The sequence below is a fragment of the Gallinula chloropus genome (genome assembly GCF_964237585.1).
Source record: "Gallinula chloropus genome assembly, chromosome: 10".
NCBI classification, from domain to species: Eukaryota; Metazoa; Chordata; class Aves; order Gruiformes; family Rallidae; genus Gallinula; species Gallinula chloropus.
This window is the reverse complement of record NC_140095.1, coordinates 17,269,053-17,280,653: the sequence shown is the minus strand read 5'-3', so window position 1 is coordinate 17,280,653 and position 11,601 is coordinate 17,269,053. Positions and strand designations below refer to the sequence as shown.

Below are 11,601 nucleotides of genomic sequence, written 5' to 3'. Positions count from 1 at the left end.
ACCTGCAGCGGCGCGGCCATGGCGCGGGAGAAGGAGCCGGAGGCGGCGGCGGACGCCGAGGGAGCTCCGGAGCGCTCGTACCGGGAGCAGCTCGATTTCCTGAACCCCATCGCCCAGCCGCTGGCCTCCCGCAAGCTGACGCGCAAGCTGTACAAGTGCATCAGGAAAGGTCTGTCCGGGGCGTGCTGGGGGGCAGCGCGGGGGTCGGGCGGTGGCGGCGCGGGCCCCTCACAACGCGCTTCTCTTGCAGCGTCCAAGCACAAGCAGATCCGTCGCGGCGTGAAGGAGGTGCAGAAGTTCATCAACAAGGGCGAGAAGGGGTAAGCGCTGTTGTAGTCTTGCCGGCCCGGCGCGGCCCCGGCCGGCCGGGCGCTGACACGAGTCTCCCCCGCAGGATCACGGTGCTGGCCGGAGACACGCTGCCTATCGATGTGTACTGCCACATCCCCATCATGTGTGAGGAGAGGAGCCTCCCCTACGCTTACGTCCCTTCCAAATCGGTAAGGGGCTGGGGCTGTGTGTGGCTTGGAGGAGCCAGCCCCAGCAGAAGGGAATCTGGTGGGCAGCACCTTTCCCGGGCTGTGGCAGGAGCCTTCCTGGAGGCACAGGTCTGGTGCCTGGGTAAAGCATGTGATGCTTGTCCATGGCGTGGGAGGAACAGGCATTCACGATGTAGATGTAGGGGTGTTTCACTGTGGGACCACAGAAGCCTTTGCCTTAGTCGAGTTCCTGCAGGATTTGGGGGTGGGAACTGTCTGGCTGGAGCCAGGACATGTTTTCCTGGGACATGTGCTGGACTGGGACCTGGCTGCCTGCAGAAACAAGACACTGGCCAGGGTGTGCTGGTGGGAGATGCTCTCCCTGTAGACTTGAAGTTTGGAGGGGTCATCAGTGTCTGTGGGACTTCACCCCCTGTACATGCTGCTCTGCAGACCCTGGCTCCCCCCACCCTGGGGTTGGACTACAGAGAGTGGGGTGTGTGCCAGCCCCTTGCATCCCCCTTTGCATCCGGGGTGTGGGAAACAAGCTGGGTGAAGGGTCCTTAGACCCAGCCCAGGTCCAGAGGAGCTGGAGGGGCTGCCTTCCCCGCGTTAGGCTGGGGGCTGAAGCACATGGGCTGTGTGTCAGGCCTCCAGGCGGTGGGGGCCTGGCACCCCCTCAGCACCTCCCTCAATTCCTGCAGGATCTGGGAGCCGCAGCCGGCTCGAAGCGCCCGACCTGTGTTATCATGATCAAGCCCCACGAGGAGTACCAGGAGACCTACGATGAGTGCTTGGAGGAGGTGGAAGCCCTGCCCCTGCCGCTGTGAAGAGCCGGGGATGTGCTGCGCCCCGCGGGGCGGTGGCGGGTCCCCGTCCCCCAGTTTGCGGGGCGCTGCCGGGGGGGGTGCTGAGCGCCGGGGTGCGAATAAAGGCGGCTGTGCGGTTTGCAGGGCGCTGTGCCGGGCTCCGTACGGGAACGGGAACGGGAACGGGCATGGGCGGGGGGAACGAGTCCGCCGTCCCGCCAGGGGGCGTTCGCAGGGGGGGGGGGGTGTCCGGGAGAGACCACTCCCACGGGAGGGGCGGGCAAGCCCTTCCCGCGGAGGTAGGGTATGTCCTGGCGGGGTGAAACCATTCCCGTGCGGGGAGGGGGGGGAGGGAGGGAGGGGGGCGAGGCCTGACCGTCCGCCCCCGCAGGGCCCAGCCGGTCGCGCAGGCCCCGGCCCTGCCGTGACTCAGCCCGCTGCAATGCCCCAACCGGTTGGGGCGCCGCCCTCCCCGGCACGGCGACTCCGCTCCCAGGCGACGCGGCCGGGGTGGGGCCGCCCCCCCCCCCGCGCTCCCTCGAGTGGCCGAGTCTCGGAACCCCCCAGCGCGCCGGAGGGAAGCGAAGGCCGCGGGCAGCGGGAGGAAATCCGGGTTTATTGCAGGACAGGCCGGGCCCGGCCTTCGCGCGGCTCCGCGGTTACAGGCACCGAGCAGGGCCCCTTCCGCGCCCCAGCCTGGCTCCCTCAGCACGGGCCCAGCTCCTTCAGCCACCCCTCGCCCTGGGAGGGGCAGTGCCGCAGCCTGGGAAACATCCCTGCCCCCTGCCTGCCTGGCCCTGTCCTCCTGCCTCCAGGCTTCCCAGCATGGCAGGGCATGGGGCTCCCGTCCCTCCTTGCACAAGGCACTCGGCCCCTCAGCCCAAGAGCTCTGCGCTGGGAGGCCACATTAAGCACCCTCCCTTGCAGAGCACGCCTACTACAGTGACAGGAAGAGCGCCAACAGCCGTACCCCCCTCCCAGCAGTACCAGCACCTGGCAGGCTTTCCTCCTCTGCTTTCCCCATGGAACCAATACAGACCAGTCCAGGCCCAGCCTGCAGACAGGACAGCCCCTGCAAGCAGCAGCTGGAATCCCACAGCAAGGGGCTGTGGGATTCCGAGCTTGAGCCTCAATAGCAAGACATTAAGTTACTGCGATGTAGGGAAGAGGGCGGCAGAGCAGGAGGGGCTGGGAATGTCTCACAGGGTGCTTGGTTTCTGTCCCTATGGCAGAAGGGACCACAGGGCAAATGCTCCTGGAGCCAGAGCACGGGGCACATGCAAGACCCCTACCCTGGCACAGATGGCTTCCCCCCATCTCCAGAGACACCCCTCAGAAGGGTCTGAAGTGTTGCAAGAAGGAAAAGCTCCCTTGTCGCAATCAGTCCTTCTCCCCAGGGCAGCGCTGAGCAGATGGTTCTTGTGCAGGCCCTGAGATCATCCCGTTGCAGCAGCAAGAGACCTTTCCCCTTCACAGTCCCATCAACATGCGCTCAGATCTTGGAGGACTCCACGCGCTCGATCCAGGGCGAGTCAGCCCCAATGTCCCTGGGCTCCGACCGCAGCTGCCGCAGCTCCCGCTCCAGCGCCTGGCTCCGATGGTACATATCCATGTAACTGGCCTGGAGCTCCCGCTGGTACCGCAGCACCTTCTCCTTCTCCTCCTGCCAGGTTTTCCTCTCCAGCTCAAAGTTCACAGCCTGCAGCTGGCCCTGGCGCCGCTCCCGCAGCAGCTCTGCCCACAGCCACTCCACCTGCCGCTCCAGGGGCTCCGCTGTGTCGCTGTGAAGGCCTCGGCACTTGGAATCATCAGTTTCACAGCCAGGGAAGTCCTGGCATGCCGGCATGGGGTCATCACCCAGTGGCAGCAAGGTGCCGGGCTCCGGGGGGCTCTGGAAGGAGTCTGCCAGTTGTGCCAGCTGGGAGTCCCGGGCCTGGACCTCTGCCTTGGCCTCCCGCAGCTGTGTCTTCAGGCTGAAGATCTCACCCAGCTTCTGAGCCATCTCCTCCTGGGTGTCCCGGAGCTGCTGCTTCAGCAGGGAGATCTCCGCAGCCTTCTGGCATACCTGCAAGGGCAGGGGCGAGCAGTGAGGAAGGGTTGGAGGAGCAGAAGGGAAACACTGTCCCTGTCCTGGCTCTACGGACAGGAAGGTGGCAACAGGGAAGGAAAGAAGGGCACTCACCTCCCACTTGGTCTCCTCCAGCTTGGGACTGACACGCTCACCCTGAGGCTGCCGGAGCTTGGGCTCCTCGCACTGACACTGCTGCATGCTCAGCTCCTCCTGCAGCCGCTTCTTCTCCTGCTGCGCCTTGTAGAGCTGCAGCTGCAGCGCCCGCTGCCCGCGCTGTGCCTGCTGCGTCACCTGCTGCAGCCTGGCCATGTACATCTGCTTCAGATCCTCCAGCTCGTCCAGCCACAGCCGCTGTTTGTCCTCAAACGCCTGCCAGCACAGGTGGATGCTGGTGAGGGTCTGCTGCCTGCCCCTAAGCGGGGCAGCCCCAGGTAGGGATCCCAGAGGGTGATGTTGGGTCCTCCCACTCTTGGATGTGCCCAGCCCATCACCCACCGCAGCAGAGCACCAGTTTGTTTACGGCTCCCTCCACCCAGGCACCACTGCCCCACACCCCTGCCCAGGTCACCCAGCACAGCCCCAGCCACACAGCTTACCTGGGTGAAGGGGTCTTCAGTCTCACTAAGGCTCCTCTTGAGCTGCCTCAGCTCTCCTCCTGTCTCCTGCAGTCGGTCCTCCAGCTGCTTCACTGCGTCCTCCAGCGAGTAAGTGAACTCATAGGGTGGCGGGGGCTCCCCAGGGCTCTGCAGCCGGCTCAGCGTGGCCATGCTTTTGCAGGACAGAGGGGCTTTCTCAGGGGCCAAGGGGTCCCTGGGGTTTCGGGAGACCCTGTCCAAGGAGCCCCCAATGTGGTTGATGTGGCCCATGGAGGCACTGAACTGGCTCTGGGCAGGCTTGAGGCGGGAGCCATAGGAGGGGAAGCTCTGGATGGAGTTGTGGCTGGAGTCAGAGGCCTCGTCCAGGCTGATGGCGTGGAGCAGGTGGGTGCGGAGTGGTCCATGCTGCGAGGCTGCCGTGCTGCTCTGGGACAGCAGCGTGTGCAGGCTCCCATTGCTCTTGGACAGCTTCTGCCCCTTGGACGAGGACAGACCCTGCATGGACACCAGCCCCTTCCCAGCCACCGCCTTGAAGGCCGAGGGCCTGATACGGCACTGAAAAACAAAAGCAAGGTCAGGATGAGCCCACCAGCCCCCACCAGCACACACAGGCACCTGGAGACAGGGAGAACCCACTCAGTCCCCACCCCAGATCCCTGGACATCCTCAAATCCCCACATCCCTTCCAAGGCACAGACCATTCTGCTCCAGCCTTGCAGAGCAGGATGGATGTTGGGGCCCGGGCACCCACAGCCTCACCTTGTCGAAGCGGCCCCTCTCAGGCAAGGAGCTCTTGGAGAAGTCGGCCCCGCGGTGATGCTCACGGGAGCAGCGCTCGGGGGACCGGTTCTCACGGTCGCTCTCGTAGTCCCGCTTGTAGCAGGCACCCGTCACCTGGTGCTTCCGCTCCGACCGCGTCTCCTTCTTGGCCCCGTGCAGGTAGCCGAAGAGCTCCCGCTGGCTCGGCCCTTTCCGCAGCAAGCCGTCGGGCTGCCGAAGCCCCCGTGAGCCCCCCGGCGGGGCCCGCAGCTCCAGGGGGGACAGATCCTGCTTCTCAACCAGGCTGCCCACACTGCCCATGCTGCCGACGACGCCAACGGGCTCCAAGGTGAGGTAGGTGCCAAGGATGCGGGTGTCGGGCTCACAGGTCACAGGACCCTGTGCTGCTGCCATGGAGAATTAGAGAAAAGCCCGGTACCAGCACTGCCGAAGGAGAGACAAAGTCAGCAACGCCAGACAGTGGGGGATTTCGTGCCCCACTGGTACCCCCTTCCCAGCTGGCTCTGAAGACAGAGCAGGGCTCCTGGCGCTAGGAGGGACTTACTGGGTCCCAAGCAGCTCCCTGGGGGAGCCGGGAGCCAAGCGAGCAGGGTACCAACATGCAGTATGCACCGTGTGAGCCGTAGGGGGGTAGGGGCACCCCCCTGCTCCCCCCCAACAATTGAGCACCTCCCTCCCACACCCAGCCCCACCTCCCGCCTGCGGCCGGGGCTGCCACCAAAACAGGCACCTGCCGCCCAGCCAGGCGGGCGAGTTCGGGAGCCGGCAGCACCTGCCTGGGCCTGGCGCCAGCCCTGGCCCGGCAGCACCGAGCCACCCCGCATCCAGACACCCTTCAGAGACCTCCCCAGAATGACCTCAGGGATGCCCAGCCCCTGTCCCCCTTCACTTGGGCCTCCCCAGCATGCACAGGGGGCTGGGCACCTTTCCTGCCCCACGGGGACACTTCCCACACAGCGTGGGTTCCCACAGCACGCAGGGGGAGCTCCCAAGCCCTCCCTTGGCCCTGCTACATCCACAGGTGCTCCCACCCCAACACCAGGAAGGGGTGAGGTGGCCGCAGCCCAGCTCCTGCGTGCGTGCAGGGGACCCCGTGGCTGGACTTGGCAAGAAGGGGCAGGATGCAGACATGACAATGCAGCTTCCTGCGCAGGTGGCTGGGGGAGGAAGGACATGAGGACGCCTTCAGCCTCGGCTCCAGCTCCTCAGGTCCAGGGAAGGGGCCAGCAGCCCTGTTGCAGCCCTCGGCTGGCAGAGGGGACGTAGTGAGCACAGCAGGGGCAAAGACAGAGCCCCATCCGCAGCTCCCAGCCTTGCCGAGGGCTCACAGGCTGGGTTACACCCAGGAAGCTGCCCTGGTTCTCAGCCCCACGCGCCGGGTAAACAAACACCCCGCTTTTAATTGCTGCCACGCACAAACCTGTCTGACAGCTCCCGGCCTGCGCTGTCACCTCCCTCTGTGAGCCCAGCACCTGCTCCAGGCATTGGCACCCCACGAAGGACAGTGGGGACGGACCCTCTGGGTGGGTCCCGGCTATCTGCTGGGCTACCGGGTTTGGATAGGGATGGGGAAGGCAGATGTCCCCCATGGAGCAAGGGGAAGAGGCGGGGAGGGTGTGGGGGGTGGGAAGAAGTTCGCAGCCATCCAGCCCCCCCAGCACCGGGGTATCCACCGAGAAGCAACTGGGGCTGAGCCCCGCAGCGTCTCCTCCCGGCACAGGCGGCCGAGGAAGTAGGTCAGGTTTGTGGGAGGTTTTTGGGAAGCGCCGGGGGAACCCGAAGGTGTCCTGCCTGCAGCGGGAAGGGTGTCACCCCCCGGGCGGCATAACACCGGTCCGGCCAGCCTGGCGAGCCCTGGTCCCAGCCCCAGCCGTGCCCCCGTCGAGCCCTGCCCAGGCTGGATGCGGACACAAACCCTTTCCCATCACCTCCGGGCGTGATCCCAGGGGGGTGCGGGGGGCGCTGCGGGGAGGCGGGCGCGGGGTTCCCCGCGCCCGCCTCCCCGCAGCGCCCCCCGCACCCTCCCCCCCCACCCCGATCCCAGCCGGAATTTCCGGCACGGAGAAGGCAGAGGGGGGGAGGTCGGTCCCCCGGGGCCGGGCCCGAGCGAGCGCGCTGCAAGCGGGGACAAAGCACCGCACGGAGAGGAGCAGCGGGGCAGGGGAGGGGCGCAGCGGGGCTTCCCGGGGGGGCCGCATCGCGGTGAACGGGGAGACGAACCAAGAGCTCGCCGGAGAAAAGGGGAGGGGGGGGAACACGGGGACGAGGGGTTTGGGGAGAAGGGCGGGGGGGGGAAGGTCGCGCATCGGGGCACCCCGGGAAGCGCAGCGGGCCCGCACTCACCATGCCGGCGGCGCAGCGATCCCGCTCCGCTCCTCTCCCCGCTCCTTCCCTCGCCGTGTTTGAACGCGCCCCTCGGCCGCGGCCGCGCGGGCTGCGGGCGGAGCCGGCACCGGCAAATCGCGACGCGGAGGCGGGCGGCGGCAGCGGGGCGGGAGGAGGAGGAGGAGGAGGAGGAAAGAGGCGGCCCTGCCGTGCCCACCGGCCGGGGCGGGGCGGGGAGGTACCCGGGGTGGGCTGGCTGCGCGCAGCGCTGAGCATGCCTTGTGCCAACCCCCCAGCAAGCCGCTCAGCTGCAGCCCCGGGGCGGGCAGCGGGAATTCCAGCCTGGTGACCCTCACCGTGGCTGGGGGGGGCTGGTAGGAGCGAGTCCTGATACCCCCCAACCCCTTCCTCCCGCCGGGTGCCGGCTGGGCAGCCGGGGCAAGGGAGAAGCGTTTGGCTCAGCCTCGTCGGCTGCACCAGGTCCCTGCGGAGGGGAGGAGGGTGCTGGGCAGCGTGTCTCCCCGCACAGCACCCACGGGTGGGCAGGGGCTACCGGAGGTGCCTATGCCGCACAGCTCACTCCACGGGCTGCGGCACGGGGGGCACGGAGTGCCCTCGTAGGGCTACCACCTGCCCCAGCACCGGCCTGGCACCGCTGAGATACGACACACTTCATCCCTCTGAATCAGCCCTGGCACATCCTGGCCAGGAGCCCGTGTTGGCACTCGTGCAGGGGTCACAGCACGGGGGGACCTGGTGACCGGGTGTCCCAGCCACCTCGGTCCTGCTCTGTCCCCCTGGCAGACCGTGCACCCTAAGGAGGGATGGCACCCGCCCTGTCCCTAGCCAGGGTTTGGAGACGCGTGCATCCGGCATGCACCCGCTTGCTGCCAGCTCCCCCCACTGCACACCAGAGTCCTCAAGCTGTGCTGCCAGTGCTCACCCACACACACACAGTGTCCCTGGTCCCTGCTCACCAGGCTCACATGCTTTCATTATCCTCGGTGTGGTGCCAAGGCACGAAACCGCTCCCGCCATCCCTGTCCTCCCTGCTCCCCGTGGCTCTTTATCACCGTATCACCGCCCAGCCACATGCCGGGGCTGCAGTACACGTGGCCTCTGAATGGAGGAGCCCTTCCCAACGGTGCCATTTCCCAACCTGCTGGCACCAGGAACGTGTCTGCCATGCCTCAGCCCTCTGCCTGGAGCTCAGCCGTGCCTGGGGCACCCCTAGCAGACCGTGGGGCTGCCGGGTCCCTGCCAGAGGGACAGGTACATGCTGCCAGCGTCAGGCTGTAACGGCATCCTCCCGGGGCCCTGGTCCAGGCAGGTTGCAGTGATGCCAAGCTGACTCCAACAGGTACTGGTCACAGCCGCACCCCTCCTTCCCGTCTGCCCCGCTTCCTGCCGCCACTTCTCCACCACAGGCTGTGTTTTCCCAAGCACGTCTCCATCTCCGTGGGATGGCAGCTCCTGCCAGCCCCAGGGCTTGGCCCTGCCCAGAACATTCCTGCAGCCAGGGATGCTCCATTTGCCAGGCAGAGATGCTCCTGTCTTCCCCAGCCCCTTCTCTCCATTCACTTCAGCCCCCTGGTCCCCTCCTCACACCATGATGCGGCAGCAATTTCACATGGTCGCCAGCAAACCTCTCTGGGCACCACCCAGTTTAAAACAACCTGGCATTAAAAGCCAGCCAATCGCCGTGCCACAGCCGCCTCTGCATGCTCTCCTGAGCAGCAATTTGTGCCCCAGAAGGGGGGTTGCAGAGGGGCAGGGCTGGGACTCCACGGGCTCTCTTTACCCCTGAGCATCCTGACCCCCTCCTGAAGAGTTGCTGAGAGCACAGGAACGCCGGGAGGCCTCCGGCTGGGCTCCACGGGCCTTCTGGGACAGCAGGCAGGGTGTTATCCATCTGCAGAAAGGCAACGGGAAAAACCTCGTCCCCTCCCGCTGGGCCATTGCTAATAACAAAGCGCGTGGGGGGGGGAACGGAGCCGAGCGACCTCCGAGTCACATTCAGGGCTATAAAAGGAAGCCGGGCCTCCAGCACGGCGCCTCTTCCACAAAAGCAACCGGAGGATGAGGGGGCTGCGAGAGCTGCGAAATAGCTGCCAGGCAGCAGGAGAGGAGCCTTTAGCACTGAGCGAAGTGCGAGGTGCACATATGCTGTTTCTGCACAGCTACGTCTTCATGAAACCTGCCCGAAACTGTGTCATCTATTTTGAACAGTGCAGAGAAATACTTTGATCTGCCTCCGCCAGCCCTGGCTGCGGTGCAGGCACTGCTGGCACACAGGTGGCTGATCCCAAAACCTGTGCAATGGAGAGACAGACATTGCCCTCCAGCCCACTGCAGTGGGGACAGTTCCTAGGAACACCTCTGGGGCTGTGCACCATGTGCCCAAGCCCACCTGAGATCTCTGTGCCAGATACCTACCAGTTCTGCTTTGGAGCTGCCAGGCTGGAGAGGCCTCTGGGGACTCCTGAGCCACACATCACCGTGGGGCGAGGACAAGCCTGGAGCTGGGGAGATGAACATGCTGGGCCTGCCTGCACCTTGGATCATGCAAAGCAGCATGGCCTGGTCGTCACCACCCTGCAGAGCCACCTCGACCCCTTCCTCAGGAGGCAGCTGTCCTCACACACCGGCTCCAGACTCCTCACCCAGCTCCAGAGCGGCACACAGAGCAGATGGCACCGGATCTCTCCAGACGCCCCATCCCGCTGCCCCTACACAGTACACGACTCTTGGCTCTGATGCTTTCGCCTCCCTCATCCCAGCGCTCCTCCCCGGAGGTGCCACGTCTCCGGGGCCACTCGTCTTCCTGGGATGGTGACAGCTTCTGTCTGGGGATGTCTGCAGGCACCCAGCAAAGCCACCGCTCCAGCAAGTGCCAGGCCGGGAAGGAGGACAGAAGGGGACCAGGAAACACGGAGGGCCTGGTGCCAGTGCTGGTGATGGGACTGAACGGAGGGGTACTGGCTGCTTGGCTGGGCCTGCCCAGCTTGAGGAGGCAGCAGCACCCGAAATAGACGCCAAGACCCCAGAGCCCATGCGGTGCAGGCCCACACAAGGCACCATCTGTCAGCCAGCCCAAGCACCCTCTGCTCTGGAGCGGCACAGCACCATTTCTCCCAGCAACCCAAGCCGGCGGCCAGGCCAGGCTGGTGACAGAGGAGAGAAGCCCAGCACCGTGTGTCAGCAGGTATTTCTGCCACCTCCATGGTCCCTGCTCTTGCCTGGGGCTCAAAAACTGGGTCCCAAGCAGGGCCTGTGGCCCCCTGCCCAACTTACACATTACATTTCCCAGCAAAAGGCTCTGGTGTGGCTGATATCTACCAAACCCAAACAACCTGCAGTCCCTCCATGCCCTTCCTCACACACTGGGACCATCCCAGCTTCCCCAGCTCCTGGGTGCTGCACTGCAGAGCTCCTGTGCATGTTCCCAGCAGCCAGAGGACATTCATGCCTCCTGTCGCAGGGTGCTCTCCCAGCACACAGCACCAGTGCTTCTGCCACCTCCCACGGGCTGCTCTTGCTCTGACAGCAGCAGGTCCCCATGTCACCACGCAAGCTGGACGCCTGGGAACCCAGGGTTTGGAGGGTGCATCTGCCTGGTCACCCCCTGCTCACAAACACCCCAGGGCTGACACAACCCTTTGCCCATTCGCTGATCCGGACGAGCCACATTCAGTGTGGGGGCTTGAGCCCACAGCATAGTCCTCTCAGGCCCCACCAGCAGCTGGAGAACAACACTGAGACACCTACACCAAGTACACACCCCCAAGCCCGCTGGAAGAGCCAGCCAGGCCCTTGTCATGCCACAACATGGGAGAAACCAGCCTGGCAGCAAGGCAGGGCCAGGCAGCTAGAGCAGCCGGGATCTACAGCCTGGGCCCCCCAGCCCTGCCTCTCCCTCACCAACCCAACACTCCCGTCCCAGCTCCCACCTCCAAGGAGAGCGTCCCTGCCTGTGTCTCTCCCAGGGAAGCTCTTGTCCCTCTGACTCAGGTGAGTTAAGGGCAACCCTCCCAATTCCTGCTGCACCTCAGGCACGCCACCAGCACTGCAGTGAGCCTGGCAGCCAGACCTTCCAGAGCTAGATCCCAGTCCCCCTCAGCACTTCTGTGGGGACATCAAGTTCTTCAACCCCCACAGAAAAGGCTGAAGCAGCGTGTGCCACAGAAGGCAGGTGAGGAAAGGAGCAGCTCACCCAGAACTCCCCTTCCTCCTCCACAGAGTAAAGTCCTGAGCTGCCCCAGCTGCTGACATCCAGCAGAGCTGTGGGTGCTGGGGCTTGGGGCACAGCTCAACCACAACCACTTCCTGCAAGAGAGCAGCCACAGCACAGCCCTGGGGGCACCTGGCAGCTGAAACACAGGCACCATCTCACTCTGAGCCCATTTCAGACCGGCCTGGCCTCTGAACCAGAGGAGACTGCCTCTCCAGAGTGCAGCCAGGGCCAAGCCAGAAGCAGGTGTGCTAAGACCAGTAAGGTGAAGGGAGCCACAAAAAGGAGCGGCATGGCATAGCCCAGGGCA

The 11,601-nt window shown here is 65.3% G+C and overlaps 2 protein-coding genes across 2 annotated transcripts; one reads left to right on the top strand and one right to left on the bottom strand.

Moving 5' to 3' along the window:
* Positions 1-1,424, top strand: NHP2 (NHP2 ribonucleoprotein). Its single transcript, XM_084268466.1, has 4 exons — positions 1-169; positions 251-320; positions 395-500; positions 1,184-1,424. Exons 1-4 carry the CDS (start codon positions 19-21, stop codon positions 1,307-1,309), a joined length of 453 nt encoding a protein of 150 aa, XP_084124592.1. The 5' UTR covers positions 1-18; the 3' UTR covers positions 1,310-1,424.
* A 469-nt stretch (positions 1,425-1,893) lies between these two features.
* N4BP3 (NEDD4 binding protein 3) lies at positions 1,894-5,128 on the bottom strand (the record flags this gene model as incomplete). The annotated part of the gene is made up of 4 exons (XM_084268505.1): positions 1,894-3,353; positions 3,471-3,728; positions 3,956-4,510; positions 4,715-5,128. The coding sequence occupies 4 exons, from the start codon at positions 5,126-5,128 to the stop codon at positions 2,781-2,783; spliced, it is 1,800 nt and encodes a 599-aa protein (XP_084124631.1). The 3' UTR covers positions 1,894-2,780.
* Positions 5,129-11,601: the final 6,473 nt, after the last annotated feature.

Coding starts and splice junctions, on each gene's coding strand:
- NHP2 (XM_084268466.1), top strand. CDS start 19: ATGGCGCGGGAGAAGGAGCCGGAGGCGGCGGCGGACGCCGAGGGAGCT. Junction 321..394: donor ATCAACAAGGGCGAGAAGGG/GTAAGCGCTGTT, acceptor TCTCCCCCGCAG/GATCACGGTGCTGGCCGGAG. Junction 501..1,183: donor CTTACGTCCCTTCCAAATCG/GTAAGGGGCTGG, acceptor CAATTCCTGCAG/GATCTGGGAGCCGCAGCCGG.